The following is a 16,827-nucleotide window of genomic DNA, read 5'->3' as shown; positions in this document are numbered from 1 at the left end:
CAATGACGCAGGCACGCACGGGGCACGTACACACACTAGCTGTGGCTCAAGCCACCTGGCCAGACCTCTCCGGGCCTCAATGCTCCCAGCCGTGCAGCAGCCGGGAAGAAAGAGTCCTCGCTCTGAGGGCTGAATCCAAAAGCTCTCCAAAATGCGTTTACGAGAAAAGGCAAATGGCCGATCTGTGGATCAGCAGAAACCCTCAATGCGAGAAGCCCCTGGGAGCTTCTTTTTAAAAATATATATGTATTTATTGATTTCTTTCTTTTTAAAAATATATTTGATTGATTTTTACAGAGAGGAGGAGAGAGAAACATCGCTGAGAGAGAGTCATCGGATCAGCTGCCTCCTGCACACACACACACCCCCCCACCACTGGGGATGTGCCCGCAACCAAGGTACATGCCCTTGACCGGAATCGAACCTGGGACCTTTCAGTCCGCAGGCCGACGCTCTATCCACTGAGCCACACCGGCTTTGGCTGCCCCTGGGAGCTTTCACAGCTAACCACAGCGGACTCCACCCCGGAGATCCCAATGGAATCAGTCTGGGTGAGGCCCTGGTGTTGCTGCTTTTTACGATTCCAGGGGTTCCTCCCACAGACAACTGAAGTTTCAACCACTTGTACAGAATACTCTTTTGTGGGGGGGAAAAAAAAGAAAAAGGCAAAACCAAGAATATGCATTCCTACTTGCTTGTATTTTCAGAGAGACACTCTAAAGGAATTTGTACAAACAAGAATGGAAGTAATTACTGGGTGGGGAGGAATGGGGAGATGGGGAACCAGAGGTATGGGGGAATGTTTTCACTCCATACCTTTAAACGTTTATAGAGCCACGTGAAAAGATCCTGTCTTCTGAGACAAAAATAAGTAATTAAATTACGTGAAATAGAGTAACTGGGCGTGGGACAGAGTTTTGATAAACTGAGTGGGGAAAAAAAAGAGAGAGAGAGAGAGAGAAAGGAAGGGAAGGAGGGAGGGAGCGGAAGAGGGAGGGACCCCTTTAATTACAATCACACTCATGCACAGGACATGAGCAGAACTGGCTGTGAATCAAAAAGTCCTCTCCCGAGGAAGCAAAGATGTGCCTCCGAATGCTCAGGGACGTCCTGCTTCTAACTCCTGGACTGGAACCAATCCAGAAGTCCATCCACAAGAATTCGGATTTAAAAAAAATTGGGGCTCAATCCCATTATAAGATACTTTACAGCCAGGCAAAATAACGAGGCAATAGAACTGTTTTTTTACTGTTTAGTTAAAAATAAATAAATAAATAAATAAATAGCAAGCTGGAAGATGCTCTGAAGAACGTTGGCGTGTTTTATGGACGGCATGTACCGTACGTTACCTCTGCCTGTGTCTAGCCCACGGTTCCTTGGCACCAGAGCCATGTTTGGCCCTGTGAGGCTGATGACTGTCTGCAGGGGGGCGTCTTGGGCATTTGGAGGGGCTGGGCAGCACCCCTGGTCTCCAGCCACTAGATGCCAGGAACACAGTCTCCCCTGGCTGACTCGACAAAAAAGTCTCAAACTCTGTCAAATGGGCCCTGGAGACAAACTGTGGCAGACTGAGAATCGTGAATGGGCCTGGAGGGGCGTGCCCAGTTCCTGCACCAGACTCAACCTTTCAAGGGGGATTTTCTTTCTAAAACGTCTGTTTCTATAATATTTTAAGTTTTATTTTATTTTTTTAATATATTTTATTGATTTTTTTTACAGAGAGGAAGAGAGAGGGACAGAGAGTCAGAAACATCGATGAGAGAGAATCATCGATCAGCTGCCTCTTGCACACTCGCTACTGGGGTTGGGCCTGCAACCAAGGTACATGCCCTGGACCGGAATCGAACCCAGAACCTTGCAGTCCGCAGGCCGATGCTCTATCCACTGAGCCAAACCAGTTTTGGCTAATATTTTAAGTTTTACACACGCATGCACTGCCTTCTGCAATAGGGAAAATACAACAATTACAAGTAAACATATATGATTGGCAATCTATAGTGTAGGAGAGTCCCACGGGACATCAAAAACTGTCCCATTGGCCGCATCCGGGGGACGGAAAAGGGGATGGGGTTCCCGGGGGGAACACTATTTTAGGCACTTTGGTAACTGTCTGAATTTTCAGCAACCAAGGTTGTGCACGCCTGGGTCGCTTGCATGGATTTTTGCTTTTTAAAGATGAAGAACGAGATATCTCCGGGCAGGAGAGGAGAGCGACGGGAGCTGGTCCAAGGCCTCCCGGTCCTTGGTGAGGAAACGGATCCCCTGACAACGGCGCTGCTGGGCCGCGCACCCCGGGCGGGCGTCCAAGGCCGGGAGGGCCCTCCGCCAGCAGGGCCCCGAAAAGGCCCTGCCCACAGCCTCAGTGTCGCATTTCCCCGGCCTCCTCCCTCTCCCCGCGCTCCCCCGATAACCCCGGGGGTGAGGATGGGTGGAAACCCCCTGGAGAAGCGCCTGTACAGAAGCCAGGGGCAGCCCCGAGCTCGTGCCCAGTGGGCGCCAGGCGCGTGCCGGGTGCTTTGTCTCCGTTCAGGAACAGGACTTAGAGGCAGGGATCCCTGGTCACTCTGGTGGGGAAACTGAGGCTGGAGGAGGCCAAGTTCCTGCTTCGCACACAGCTGGCAAGTGGCAGAGTAGAGATGTGGGCTCAGAGCCAAACGCCACCCCTAACCTTGGGTGCATGTTCATCTCATGATCTCCACGGATGTAATTCTAGTGTTGCATTTCCACAACGTCCCCTTCCAGGTTGGACCTCTCTCTCTCCCTTTAAAAAAATATATGTTTTTGTTGATTTTGAGAGAGAGAGAGAGAGAGAGAGAGAGTGAGGGAGGGAGAGAGGGAGGGAGAGGGATAGAGAGATAGAAACATGAGGAGAGAAGAACATCATCGGCTGGCTGCCTCCTGCACTTCCCTGCTCTGGGGATGGAGCCTGCAACCCACGCATGTGCCCTGGCTGGGAATTGAACCGTGACCTCCTGGTTCGTATGTTGACACTCAGCCACTGAGCCACACCGGCCGGGTTGTGTGAGGGTTTTTCCTTCCGTTACGGAGCATGGCGTCAGGCAGGACGGAAGAGTCTGAACGTGAAAAGCCCCGGAAACAGTCTCGGGCAAAGACAGGCGCAAAGGGGAACATCCACGCTCCAGGTTCCTAGGCCCTTGGACAGGGCGACTTGGATGTGGTCGATGCTGCCCCCCAGAGGCCTCCAGTGAGAACGGGGGTCAGCGGCCCACAGTGGCACCTTCATCACCTGCCTTCCCTCCCCTGCCTCCCCCTCCACTCCTCGCCCGGCTCCTCTGAGGATCACCTCTGAAAACACTGCTCGCAAGAACCTGCTTCTGTGCAAACCCAAACCACAAAAGAGGGGCTGCCACGCGAGGCTCACATCAGATGGCTTGTTCACACATCCAACAAGTGCTTCTCGAATGTTCACAAGATGCCGAGCAGAATGCTGACTCTGGGGTGCAATAATGAACTTGACACAACACCCTGGTGCTTCATAAAGGATACCTACGTTATCATTCTAGGCCAGAGGTTTCAAACTCATGGCTAAGCAGACAGTTTTCTTCTCATTCATTTGGAATGAACAGAATTTTTTAGTAAGCTGTCCTCATTTCATGGGGTAATAACATATAAAAACCTGGACTGCCGAAACCGGTTTGGCTCAGTGGACAGAACGTCGGTCTGTGGACTGAAAGGTCCCAGGTTCGATTCTGGGCAAGGGCATGCACGTTGGTTGCGGGCACATTCCCGGTAGGGGGTATGCAGGAGGCAGCTGGTCAATGTTTCTCTCTCATTGACGTTTCTAGCTCTCTATCACTCTCCCTCTCTGTGGAAAATCAATAAAAAATATATTAAAAACAAAAAACAAACAAACAAAAAAAAACAACACCTGGCTTATTTTTCTTCAGGTTCTCTGGATAAACCAGATCTGCCGTCTCGGGACGGCACCATCCTCACTGGTCAAGAACCAGCAGGAAATGAGCAGTAATTGCCCCGTCAGCCAAGGCCTGAGCTTTCCATGAGCCACAATCCCCACCACTCCCTAGAGTCTCGCCCCCAGCCTGACTCTCATTCCCTTACCCACCTGGCCCCCGCAGGTTCTCAGTTTGACACCCCTGGCCTTCACGTTTATCCAACCAACGTCTCACCACACAGAAACGGCCTTCAGACTCACCTTCGGGCTGTCTCGGGTCCCCGAGTCCCGCCGACAGGGCCCCGTTTTGGCCTCCTTGGCCTCCGAGCTCTCCCCGGGGAGGCTGGGCCTCCCTCTGGGCTGCTCTCGCCGCCTCTCTCTGGCTTCCTGCAGGATGGACAGGCCCTCTTGGACTTTGGCAGGGGCACCCTTCTCCGAAGAGGTCCTTTTGACGTCCAGCGGTGACCTGCCGTACGGCGGGGGGTCACCCCACTGGGCCACACGGCCCTCCTCTCCACACCCGGCGGGTTTCCTCGGGGTCCCTTTCTTCTTGTCCGCTGGGGAGGATTTGGGCAATACCCCGGCTTGGCCGCTGGGGTCCTCCCAGGCGGCTGGGTGGTCCTGATGCTTCGCACCGTGATGTTTACTAGCAAAAGCCTTGGCTTCGTCCTCAGCGGCTCCCGAGACCCTCTTCCCGGGACCCCCGGGGCCGGGGGAGGCCGCTGGCTGTTTCTCGGGAGCCCCGGGCGGCAGAGCCCACAGAGGAGAGCTGAGTTTGGGGCTCATGGCGGCCCCCGGGGTCTCGGCCAGCTGCTTGCTGGAGGCTGGACTAGAACCGTGGTTTGTTTCAGCAAAACTGGCTTGTCTCCGGGGACCCTCATCTTCGGGCCCCTCCTTGAGGCTCCTCCGCCTCCGGTCCGCCCCGCCTCGCTGGCCTGGCCGCTCCTGGGCCCAGCCGGGCTCTGCGGGCGGCCCCTCCGTCCGCTCCGGGGCCTCCGGCTTCTTGTACTCGGCCATCAGGGCGTCGATGTCGAGGACGCTGGACCTGTAGCCACGGGTGACTCTGTCCCGGGACGTCTCGCTGACCCTCTCCCTCCTCCTCCTCACGGGGGGGTCCCCGGCTTTCGGGAAAGCAGGGATGGTTTGGGGAGCGCCGCCGGGGGGCGTCCTGCTCCCACCTCCCCTCCAGTCGTTCTGAAACCCGGCGCGGCCTTCTGGTCGCCGATGGACCCAGACGGCGTCTGCGTCGGAGATCCTTGCGGTGGAAAGATCCAGAATCCTGTCCCCGGGAGGCGACGAGACATCGGCTGGCTTCAGAGCGTTGGAAAGGCTGGCGTTGTCAGGCTCCCTGGCCTGCGCCCGGCTCTTACTGCCCGCGGTCTCCAGCGGCTCCTCGGGCTTGGGAGAGACCATGGTTAAAGGATGAGGCGAGGGAGGCGGAGCTGTTTTTCTAGAAGGGTCCGTCAGGGTTCCGGGCCCGGGCTTAACAACACCCTTTGCTTTCTGAGCATCGGGAATCTGGTAGGTCACTGCGAAAAAAGTGGCCCTGGGCTCCCCGGACGGCCCTGGCCTCACGGCCGGGAGAGCCGGGTCCCCCTCCTGGGCCTCCACCCTGCTGAGGGGTGGCTGAGGCCTCCTCCCGCCTGCGCTGGGGCTCCGGTGATCGGGGCGTGGCGGCTCCCCCTCCGCAGGCGGGAAGCTGAACTCCTCAAACTTCACGTCGTGGGGCAACGTCCGCCGCCTCCACTTGTCGAACCGCTGGTCCCCGGGGCTGCCCCTCCGCAGCCGGACTTGAGGCTCGGGGGCCGGAGCCCCTTTCTGCAGGGGCCCCTGCGGGGGTGGCCACGCTCGGAGGGGGTCGGAGGGCTCGTCCGCGGCTCTGGAGGGAGCGTCGGGAGGGGGGCAGCCGCGCGGGGCAGGCCTTTCCCCCTCGGAGGCACAGACTCCGGGCTTGTTTCTGGCCCCTTCGGGCCCCTGGCGCTGGGCCTGGCTGCTGGCGGTGGCCTCGGGGCTGGCTGCCGAGCCGCTGTCATCGCTGACCACCAGGGTGGCTCTGTGCCAGTTCCCGGCCGGCCCCCGACTCCGCGTGGGCGACAGGCTGCTGCCCCCCGAGGTGCCCTGTGGCTCTCGGGGGCCCGGGGCGGGCCCGCTGGCCTCCTGACTGCCCCGGGCTTCCCAGATCAGACTGGCCCTTTGGACGGAGCCCGCCGGGCGGTGCGGCCTGCGCTCCGGGTCGGCAGGGGCGGCGTCGGGGGGCGGCGGCCGCCCCCTCAGCGATGGCCGGGCCCTGCCGCCAACGCCGCCGCCGCTCCGGAGCTCCAGGGCCTTCTCCTCGGGCGCCGCGGGGACGGCCTCGCTGTGCGCTCGCTCCCCCGCTGTGTGCATCACGTCCACCTTGGGCTCCACCCTCTGCGACCTGGGCGGGTGCTCCGGGCCCTGCAGGGCGGGGTGACTGCTGCGCTCCCCGGGGGACCCCCCCGGCAGAGGCGTGTGGTGCTGTTTGGGGTCCCCGTTCACGAGGGGGGTCCGTCCCGCTCTCTCGGGATCGGGGATCTCCGACCACCTCCAGTTCTCTCTCCTGAGGATCGTCTTTTCCGGAAGGTCCTTCGCCAGCCACGAGCCTGTCTCGGGCCTGGGCCGGGGCTCCGAGACGTGGGCCGCGGCGCCGGGCGGTGTGGCCGAGGGACAGCGTCCCGACTGGTCGGCCACCGTGTGTCTCTCCACGTGGTGCTCAAACACGGTGGCCCTGACGGTCTGGAAAGTCCCCTCGTCTTCCGGGGTGCCGTCCGGGGAGCTCGGGGCCCCCGCCGAGCCTGCCCCGCGACAGCTGCCGCTGCCGGGGACCTGGTTAGCGCTGTGCTTCCGCGGGGCCGGCCCGGCCTTCTCCCGGGGCGGCCCAGGCTTCCAGGGGCTCCTGGGAGCAGGTGTTCCGTCCACGCCAGGCCCTTCCTTTTGCTAAAAAAAGAAAGAAAGAAAGAAAGAAAAGAAACGTAAGTTAAAGGATTTGAAATGGAAAGGAAGAGGCTGAAATGGCTGCTCTTAAAATTATAAGCCACAGCAACGTAAAGACAGACCATCCAAGGTGGGCTGAGTTCTGGACAATTCAGTGCATCTGTCATGATTTTAAAATTCTCGTTTCCTTTCATCCGGCCCCATTTCCCCTCAGGATTCCTTCGCTGCTCATGAGCACAAGTCTCTGTGAGCAAGAAAGTGCAGACCGCACTGTCTGTGAAAGGCAGTGACACAGACAACGTGGGCGCCCGTCTGAAAGGCGGGGGCTGAGATAAGGTGACCTAACGCCCTGATTTTTAACAATGTGTCCCGCAGCGTTTTAAAAAAAGTCCCGATTTTTCCCCAAAAATCGGGACTTTTTTTAAAACGCCGCAGGATGAGGGACACATTGTTAAAAATCGGGACTGTCCCGCCAAAAGCGGGACGTCTGGTCACCTTATGCTAAGACCGTGTTGATCCTCCAAACGGTGGAGGACCACACAGGCCCTGTCATCGCATCCGAGACACACAGAACGTCCCGTCGCTGGGAGAAAAGCAGCTGCAGGACAGCGTATCTTCGTGACTTAAGACCATTTAAAAACAAAACAAAACTGCACCTGTGTGTGCATACGCAGGTATTATAGATGGACCGTGGAGTGAAGATATAAATCCAGCTTGGAGGAAGAGGAAGGACTAAAGATGGAAAAATCATTTTTTAATCCGACATTCTTTGGTTCTGTTTGATTTTCTTTTCATAACATACTACCTAGACATTTTTAAATCTTTTTTTTTTCTTTTTTTTTTTTTTTTCTGTTAGAGCTAAGTCTACTTCAACAAGTTAAAGAAGAGAATTAGCCATAGGACCCACCAATTAATTCATTCCTCCTGGGTATGTAACCCAAAGGACTAAAAGCAGGCGGTCAGGGCACATACAAAACTCAAACCAATGAATGCACAGGTAAGTGGAACAACAAATCGATGTTTCTCTCTCTCTCTCTCCTCTCTCTCTCTCTCTCTCCTCTCTCCTCTCTCTCTCTCTCTCTCTCTCTCTCTCTCTCTCTCTCTCCCCCGCCCCCACTTCCTATTCTCTCTAAAGTTAAATTTTTTTGAAAGTTTTCAAACATATACAAAATTACAGAGATAATAAGTTCGCCTCAACCCATCCCCTAATTTCAGTGACAATAACATTTCACCCAACTTGCTTCATATATGGCTTTTGTTGTGCTCGCTCTTGTTACCACTAGGGTATTTTGATGTGACTACAAGGCGTTTTATTAGCAATGGGTCCCAAACTGGAAACAGCCCGAACGTCCATCCAAGGACGAATAGGATACAATGGAATAATACTCAGCGAAGAAAAGGAAAGAATTATTAATATACACTCCAGCGTGACGAATCTCAACATAACTATTCTGAATGAAAGAAGGAAAACCGAGGGGGGGGGGTGGATAAAGGGCACTGGTCCCATTTATAGAACAATCTAGAAAATGCACATGAATCTATTGCAACAGAAAGCAGGTCAGTGGTTGCTTGGAGGAGGAGGAAGAAGAGGAGGAGGGAGGGATTGAGAGGAGGAGACCTGGGTGCGCTGGGTGCTGGTTATCCTGATTGTGATGGCAGCTTCCCAGGTGTGCGGTGCACACACCGAACTCTGCACCCGCCCGCTTTCCATGTGCGCGCACTGTCGGCCAGTTAACCCTCCAGAAAGCGGCTTTAGAAAATTACAACTCTGCCCAAGGGATTAACCACAACCCAGTGACACCTAGGCGTTCTTTGATGAGTTCTTTTTTCTTCTTCCCAAATGAACTAAGTAAAGATACTTTTGGAGCGATTTAAGTGCCGGTAATTTGCCCCCTGTGGCTGCTAGGTGAAAGTCAGAGCGCAGAAGGCAGCAGGGGCCATCATTAGGGAAATGGAGGGGTTTTCCACGGACATGGCTTCAGCTTTATTCACTCCTGAACAAAGCAGGCCTTCTCGCAGGGGAACGCCATGTCCCTTTCCCTCCATGCACAGAAAAAGCACAGGCCTGGCGATCGCGCCTGTAAGCAGCACTGAACTCGAGGGAGCGGGGGCGCGCAGCCAGCTCGCCGGATGGGACTTGCACGGTCTCGGCATTCAGCTGCCTCACTGTTTGCAGGAGGCTCCTGATTCTTCCCAGGGGTCCCCGTGCCGGCGAGTGTAGCTACCGCCCATGTGACTCCTCACCTTTTCTCTCGGCTCCTTAGCCAGCTCGCCACTGGGCTCTGGGCACCTCTCATACTTGACGTCGCTGCTTGAAGCTGAACTCGAAAACCTGGGAGAGAGATCCAGGTACAGAGAGATCCGGGTTACCTGGCTGGGCCAGCAGCCACGACTCGCCCCTCCTCCATCCCACACGCCACAACTCGCCCAGGGACCCAGCGTGGAATCGGAGGTCATCAAAAGCAACAGCGCCCGGTGTGCTCTGAGAAAAGACGTTTCTCTTTCTGGTCACCAGAGCAACAGAAAAGGGCTCCCCCCAGCAGGGACGGCCTACCTTAGACACAGCATCATGGGGGGACCGGGAGCCCCAGGCTGGGGGGAAGAGATCTGGGTGCGAATGCCAGCTCTACCAGCTTCCCAGCGTGGGAGCGTGGGTCAGGCGTGTGACCTCGCCTGAGCCTCTGTCTCTTCATCTATAAAACGGGGGTAATTAACACCTCCCCATCGCCTTTTGTAGGGCGGAGAAGAAGCTACCCAGAGCCCTAATAGCTACCTGAGGGCGTTCAGGGAAGACCTGGGATGCCCTGGGAGGAATAATTAATGGTTGTTGTTAGCAACCTGGGGCACAACAGTGGGCCCCACCGCACACCGGTCACGGGACTGGGCCGGGGGAATGTGTGGGGGCACGGGCCTGTCTCTGCCTCTCCGGGTGACGGTGGCCAAGTTACTGTCCCTCTCTGGGCCTGTCTCCCCAATTGTGAAGGGGAAGAGGGAGAAAGGGGAGCTCTGAGCTAGAATTTTATCATCTCTGAAAAGTTCCTTAGAGTGGGTGCCTACAGATTAGTTTAGGGCGGGGGGGAAAGGGTGGGCTACAGAGGAAAGAAAGGAACTCTGAAACCTGACCCACACTTGGAGCCTCAGTTTACCCATCTGTCCAATGGGAATAATCCAAGGCACTGCAGGGAGAGGAGGCGTGTGAGGTCTCTGACATTGGTGCCCCTTTCTCTGTTATCTGAGCTCAGGGGTTCTCAGGCCCACACATGAGAATCACCCAGAGCTTTAAAAACAATCAAGCAAGGAGCCCCTCGCCCGGCAAACTGTAGCTCTCAAGCCACATGTGTGGCTCTTTGGCCCCTTGAGTGTGGCTCTTCCACAAAATACCACGGCCTGGGCGAGTCTATGTTGAAGAAGTGGCGTTGGAAGAAGTTTAAGTTTAAAAAATGTGGCTCTCCAAAGAAATGTCAATCGTTGTTCTGTTGCTATTTGGCTCTGTTGACTAATGTAATAAGTTTGCCGACCCAGGCCCTAGACCAACCGAATCAGAATCTCGGGAGGTGGGACCCAGGCACTGGTACTTTTTCTCGGTGATTCTGAATTTCTCGGTGATTCTAAATGCTGAGGGCACCGGTCTAATTCCGGCCCAGCTGGCTGCCCTAGTTCCCAGTGCTGGGAGGGCAGTCTGCCCAGAGCTCCTGCCCCCTGGACGCTCCAGCCCCGACAGAGTGTGTCAGTGGCATGCATGTCATTACTGAGCTAGTGGGCACGCCCCATGGCATCTCCCTGTTGTAACCCAGAAGCCATTTGCGGGAAAACAAAGGCACAAGAGATATCAGAGGCTGGGCGAACCTAGACAAGGAAGACTGACAGGGTTAGTGCTATCACTTAAAGCTACAACGCCCTGAGGGTTTCCCATGGGCAGAATGATTCCCGGAATTAAGTCTCTGGGTCTTTACCTTTAAGAAAGGTCTTAGAGAAAAGAAAAAAGAAAAAGAAAAAAAAAGCCAAAACTGGTTTGGCTCAGTGGATAGAGCATCAGTTTGCAGACTGGAGGGTCCCAGGTTCGATTCTGGTCAAGGGCATGTACCTTGGTTGCAGACACATCCTCAGTGGGGCATGTGCAGGAGGCAGCTGATCAATGTTTCTAACTCTCTCTCTCCCTTCCTCTGTGTAAAAAAAAAATCAATAAAATATATATTTAAAAAAAAATAGAAAAGCCGAAGCCGGTTTGGCTCAGTGGAAGAGCGTCGGCCTGGGGACTGAAGGGTCCCGGGTTTGATTCCGGTTAAGGGCATGTACCTTGGTTGCGGGCACATCCCCAGTGGGGGGTGTGAGGAGGCAGCCGGTCGATGTTTCTCTCACATCGACATTTCTAACTGTCTATCCCTCTCAATTCCTCTCTGTGTAAAATCAATAAAATATATATTTTTTAAAAAAAGTAGAAAGGTCTTAGGGTCATTAGATGAAGAAACCCAGGTTCAAGTGATCTTGACCCATCTGGCTTTATTTTGCCGGCCACTCGTGGGGCGGGGGGTTTCGGTCACATATGAGGTGACCGCAGACTTTAGGAGAAGAAAGCTTAGCTATGGAGACAGGCGGAGCTGGAATACATCCACTTCCTCACGGCACTCTACCTTCCCCACCCTGATCTGTGAAATGGGCACAATGTCTCCCGAGCGCAAAGAAGAGGCAAGAAAACCGAGCCCCTGGCCCCGCTGCTGGCAGCTCATCTGAGAAATGGCAGCTAGTGCTGCTTCCTCTGGAGGCTGCAGGTGGAGCCAGAGAGGGGGTGTGAGGTGCCTCATCCCAGAGGGGGGACCTGGTGGGCGGTCTGAGGCAACAGCGTGAACCCCAGGAGACATTTCCACTCACAGTTTGGTCAAATCCATCGACTGCGGCCGAGCCTGGAACGCCCTCCTCCTGACCTCCGGCTTGACCTTGGAGCTCTCGGCGGTCCAGCCTCTGATCCGATCCCGGACGCTCAGCCCCGCTTTCTCGGGCTCTGGAGCAGCCGAGGGGGACTCGGGGGCGGCCGGTGCGGGGGGCTCAGACCCCGCTGCCAAGGCCGAGGCGCCCTCCTCCTCGAACAGGCTGCGGCGCTTCTTGACGCTGCCCCTGGAGACCCACTCCCCCGGGGCCCGGGCCTCCCCGTTGGACGCCCCGCTCCTGCCCTCCGCCGCTTCTCGGCCGTGGCCGCCCGGCCTGGGCGAAGGGGACTCGGGAGCCTTCTCTGGCTCTGCCTCCAGCCTGGCTTTCTCTCCCTCGGGCTTCCGGCCGTCGGCTCTGAGGCCGCCCAGCTCGGCCTGCTTGGAGAGCCACTTCTCCCTCCGTGCGTGGATCTTCTTGGTCACCTCCAGGAAGTCGGAGTCGGCGTCAGCGGGGGGCGCCTCTGCTTCGACCAGACTCTCCCCGTCCACGGGGAGCTTCGGGGGGGGCCTCTCGGGCCCCCGGCGCTGGCTGGGGGGCCCTGGGGCGGCCTCGCCCGCAGCCTTCCTCAGCAGGGCCTCTCTGCTCTCAAAGGGGGCCGTGAGGTCCATGGACACCGGCCGGGGCCTCTTCACCCACGTCTTCTCGGGCGGGGCGGGGGGTGCTTTCCCTGCCGCGGACGCCCCGCCGGGGCCCAGCCGCTGAGGATGGACGGCGTCGGTGAAAACAGCCGACACGGGCCTTCTCTTGGGGAGAGGCCGGGGCTCCACCGAGGGGGGGCTGCCCGCGACCTCCCCGCTGCCGCTGGCCTTGGGCAGGGGCTCACCGGGGCCTGCGTCCTCTCGGGGGGCGGCCAGCCTGCTGTCCTGGGTCCCCCCGGGCCTCCGGGCAGGCAGGGCGGGCTTGGCGGCCACTTCAGGCCTCGGGCCCCAGGGGGAGTCCTGAGACACGCCGGCCCCCTCCCGGAGCCCCTTCCCCAGGGCAGGGCCGGCTTTGGAGGTTTCGAAGAGGATCAGGGTGCTGGGCCGCAGGCACGGGGCCTTGGGGTACACGGACGAGCCTCTCCGGGGGCCCCCGTCGCCTGCCTCCTGCCCCCCCAGGCCGGGCATCTTCTCGCCCGGGTCCCTGGCCGCCGCGGCCGCCTGGGGGGACCCGCCGGAGGGAGAGGGCCTGGCCGGGCCGGGCCCCGGGGACTTCCCGGCCGGGGCCTTCTCCCTGGAGAAGGGCTTGGGGGCGGCGAGGGTGGTCCCAAAGGGGAACAAGCGGGTGTGGCTCCGGAGGGGGCTGGCCGAGGGGGCCCCGGACGTGTCGCCCGCCTGGCAGAAGCAGGTCCGCGTCAGGGTCTCCTTGGCGATGTCACCGAGGCTTGGCACTCCGGGCAGGGGCGTGATGGAGCCCACCTCCACCCGCGTCACCATGGTTACGGTTGGGGATCCATGGGGCTTCCAAACATCCGAAATGGAGAAGCCACTGCTGCAAAAAAAAAAAAAAAAAGGGAGGGGGATTTAAAATTCAGCCGGAGCCCCGAGTTCTGGACAACAACCTCCCGCTGACTTCGCCGGCCCAGGCCCTCCCCTCCATCCCTCTGAACTCCTGCGGTTTCTGAAGCTCCTTCCAGATCAAAGGGCCGGGGGAAGGCGCCGCCAACATTCTCCAGGACTCTCCCTCCTGACTCAGCTCAAGTCGAGGTGACCAGGGCTTATCTCTGCCCTGCAGATAAGGGAATGGGCTCAGAGAGGCCCAGCGTCCGGCCTGAGGTCGCTCAGGAAGCCAGAAGCGGAGCCGGGATGCCACCCGTGCACTCTGCACGCTCCCAGCATCGGGCCCCTGACGGCGCCCCCGAGTTCCCGGTCTCCGGTCACCGTTTTCCCACTCCAGAGCCTGCCCCCCGGGCCTCAGGCACCCCAGCGGAGCCCCTCCTGAGCCTGTGCGGGGGCCACGCTCGGAGAGGGTGAGCGACCAGCCCCGGCTCACACAGCTGCCGAAAGCCAGCGCCCCTGAGGTCACAGCGCGGGTGAATGGCCCACAGAACCCAAGCCGCGGCCCTCATCCCCACCGGCCTGGCCTTTGTCTCCCCCTCCTCCCCTTCCAGATGCCTTCCGTCCGTCCGAAAAGCCGCCTGGACTTGCCACTCACCGACGGCAGTTCCTTTGGGTTCCTTTCTGCCGGATGCCCACTTCTCGCCGGCTGTCTTCAAAGTCTCAGCGAGAGCAACGGCTGATGGTGAGGGCAGACACGCCACCACCGAGAAACCTTACCCTCCTCGCCACCCTGCGAGGTGGGCGCGGTGATGACCCAACCTCCTTTGTGGCTCGGACACAGCCCCCTTGTCCACCCAGCTATGTACGACCTGCTCTCCCCAAGCCGGAGCCCTCTGCTCTCGTTAATCCCCCAACAGCCCCAAGGGCCGGGCAGGGTCGCTATCTCCACGACAGAGATAAAGGCCCGGGGCCCAGAGAGGTCGTCTGACCGGCCGACCTCACACAGCTAGAACCCAACGGCCTCGGACCCTCCATCCGTTCAACGCTGCCTTTTTAAAAGATGATGCTGTGTTCCTTTCCGGTCTTAAAAAGCGCCAGACGAGTCACCGTTCTTGATTCCTTCCCCCCCCCCCCACCCTGTCCCCACCGTCAGTCACACCAGTGTCCCCGTTCCCCCAAAAAGCTGCCCCCAGCCTGCCTCCACCTGGATGGACCAACACGGGAGGGTGTTTCCGTTCGATGCCAGCCTCCCGCTCCCCGCCCGAGGCCCCGCACGGCTCTGACGCACACGCTCGGCAGCCCGCAGGAGAGAAAGGCGGACAGATTTTGATATTTTCTCTTCCTTGCGCGCGCGCGATGGTGCTAACAGATTCCTTCTCCCCGGACCAGAGAAAGCTGTCTATCTAGACACGTCAGTCAGAAGCAGAAGGAGAGGGGCAGAGATGGAGAAGGAGGGAATCTGGCAGAGGGAGAATGCTACCTGCAGTGACACCCGCCGGGGGTCCGGCCCCCAGTCAGGGCTGCTCACCTTCGGAGCCAGCCCCCGTGACCTCTGGCAGCCCTGCTCAGGGTCACGGACACAGCCCGAACACGAGACGCGGCACTAACAGGACTCCGAGGAGGACAGAGAGAAAATTCCCAGCAGACCTCGCAGGCACCCTCCATCCCCTGGACACGCCAGCCCCCACTTACCGGAGCCGGCAGGCCCTGGCGGGGGATGTGTGGCTGCCAGAGAAAGCCAGTGGTGTCACATCTCATCGCCAGCAGGGCTGTCCCCGCCCTCCCATGGCAGGAGCCCGGGGTGGAGGCAGCGGGGGTCCAGGGGGAGGAGAGGAAAGACTGAGTCTCCGCAGGACTGGGGAGACAGGGACGGCAGCCCCGGTTCCAGCGATCTGGGCGCAGATGGAACAGAAGCTCTGGAGCGCCAACTGCGTCCGCGGGCATCTCCCCCAGCCTGTCAGACCCACGCTCCTCCCGGCTTTTCGGTGTCGCAGCCTTACATATACATGCGCACACACAGGGCCGCGTCCACAGTAGGTGCTCAGTAAAAACCGCCCCCCGACCCTGTTCCTCCGATACGTGTTTATTGAGCACCTACTGTGTGCACGGAGGCCAACAAGAAATGTCCCCTGCTTTCAGGGAACTCACAGTCTCGGGTGGGGAAACACACACAAGCAATGGGCCGTAAGCATCCGTCACGGTCCATAAAGGGGTACCTGGGAGCACAGGGCGAGGAGGAGGAACCGCCTAGAACTGGCCGTGGTGGTTCTGGAAGGCTTCCTGGCTCAGGGGAGGCAACTCCCGAACGCTCAGGTGCTGGCTGACTTGGGAGCTGCCTCTCCCGTTTCTCCTGCTCAGGAGGGTTTGCACGTTGCATCTCTCGGTGGTTCTCAAATGCTGCCTCAGGGCCTTTGCACATGCTGTGCCTGCTCTCTGAGAGGCCCCTCCTGCGCAGGCACAGGCCCACCCCTGAGATCACAGCTCAAGCATCCCTGTCCCTCTCCAACCTGGTACAATCTCCCTCTTACAGGTCCACGGAGTCCCACAGACAATCAGCAGGCTTCATCACAGCTACACAGTTACATTTAATAGTGCATTAGTTCCCGGGTAAGCCCCCAGAGGGCGCCCTGAGTCCCCAGTAATCAGCCCAGTGGCCTGGCATATCATACCACCAATTACCCAATTACTGAGGGTGGGAGAGAGAGAAACATCGATGTGAGAGGGAAACATCGACTGGCTGCCTCCTGCAGCACACCCCGTACCAAGGGATCGAGCCTGCAGTCTGTCGGTGCACAGAACGACACCCAATCCATTGAGCCACCCAGGCCAGGGCAAGCCATCTCCTTTTTAATCATCGTGGACCTGGAGGACAGCCCGGGAGCAAGGCTGACCTGGGAGGCCAGGAGGCGACACTAGACCAGGAGACAGGATGCCAGTCAGACCTCAGGCACACCTGGAGCAGAGGGTGGTGATGGGTATTGTCTCTGCTTTTGCTAAACCTGCCAAGTCCACAGGCTTGGTTTCACTGAACTGATTTGCAAAATTTAAAATTCCATTTCCTGTGATTTCATGCAGCGAAAACCATTTTTTTTTTTTTCTTCTGGGAATTGAGTCACCAAGTCCAATAGCTGCTGAAATTAGGCAGGTGTCTCTCAAGGGCATTCATTCATTCATTCATTCATTCGTCCATCCTTCTGACCTTGCTGCCCCAAACCGGGCCCTGGGCTCGGGGCTGCGGGTGCAGCCACGGAGCCCGAAGTCTCGGGGGAAATCCGAGAGAACGGCGCCGGGCGGCGGCCAGAGAGGCGCTTCCATTCAAAACCCAACCGCTTGGCAGCTTTTCCGCTCGGATTCGGAGGCGTTGATTCATTCTAACAGCTGAATTGCCAGTTCTTCATAATTACACCCTCAGACCCCATCTGGGAGCTCACCAGCCATTCACTCAGCCATCTCTGGGTGCTGTGCGCTGGGAATGCCACCATCTGGTGAGGGGTGCGAGCCAGTCCTGACACCCTGCAGCGCCTTCCGGGAGGTGGCCTGGCCTCGCCAAGTCTGCGT

General features: G+C 58.2%; 1 protein-coding gene across 5 annotated transcripts in view; it reads right to left on the bottom strand.

The window, feature by feature from the left end:
• KIAA1671 (KIAA1671 ortholog) overlaps positions 1 to 16,827 on the bottom strand; it is a 124,186-nt gene that overhangs the window by 75,364 nt on the left and 31,995 nt on the right. For 3 of the 5 annotated variants that reach the window (XM_036448821.2, XM_036448818.2, XM_045585650.1), the window contains exons 2-4: positions 11,735 to 13,261; positions 9,110 to 9,197; positions 4,175 to 6,868 (exon numbers count right to left, since the gene is read on the bottom strand). In XM_036448821.2, coding sequence (XP_036304714.1) covers positions 4,175 to 6,868; positions 9,110 to 9,197; positions 11,735 to 13,206 — 4,254 coding nt within the window. In that variant the 5' untranslated portion in view covers positions 13,207 to 13,261. The remainder of the gene's footprint in view (positions 1 to 4,174; positions 6,869 to 9,109; positions 9,198 to 11,734; positions 13,262 to 16,827) is intronic. The other 2 variants (XM_045585649.1, XM_036448819.2) reach the window with 2 other exon arrangements.

This window comes from Pipistrellus kuhlii, unplaced genomic scaffold (genome assembly GCF_014108245.1).
Source record: "Pipistrellus kuhlii isolate mPipKuh1 unplaced genomic scaffold, mPipKuh1.p scaffold_m20_p_20, whole genome shotgun sequence".
Classification (NCBI taxonomy): Eukaryota; Metazoa; Chordata; class Mammalia; order Chiroptera; family Vespertilionidae; genus Pipistrellus; species Pipistrellus kuhlii.
The sequence above is the reverse complement of the archived record's forward strand: the minus strand, read 5'-3'. Positions and strand labels throughout refer to the sequence as shown.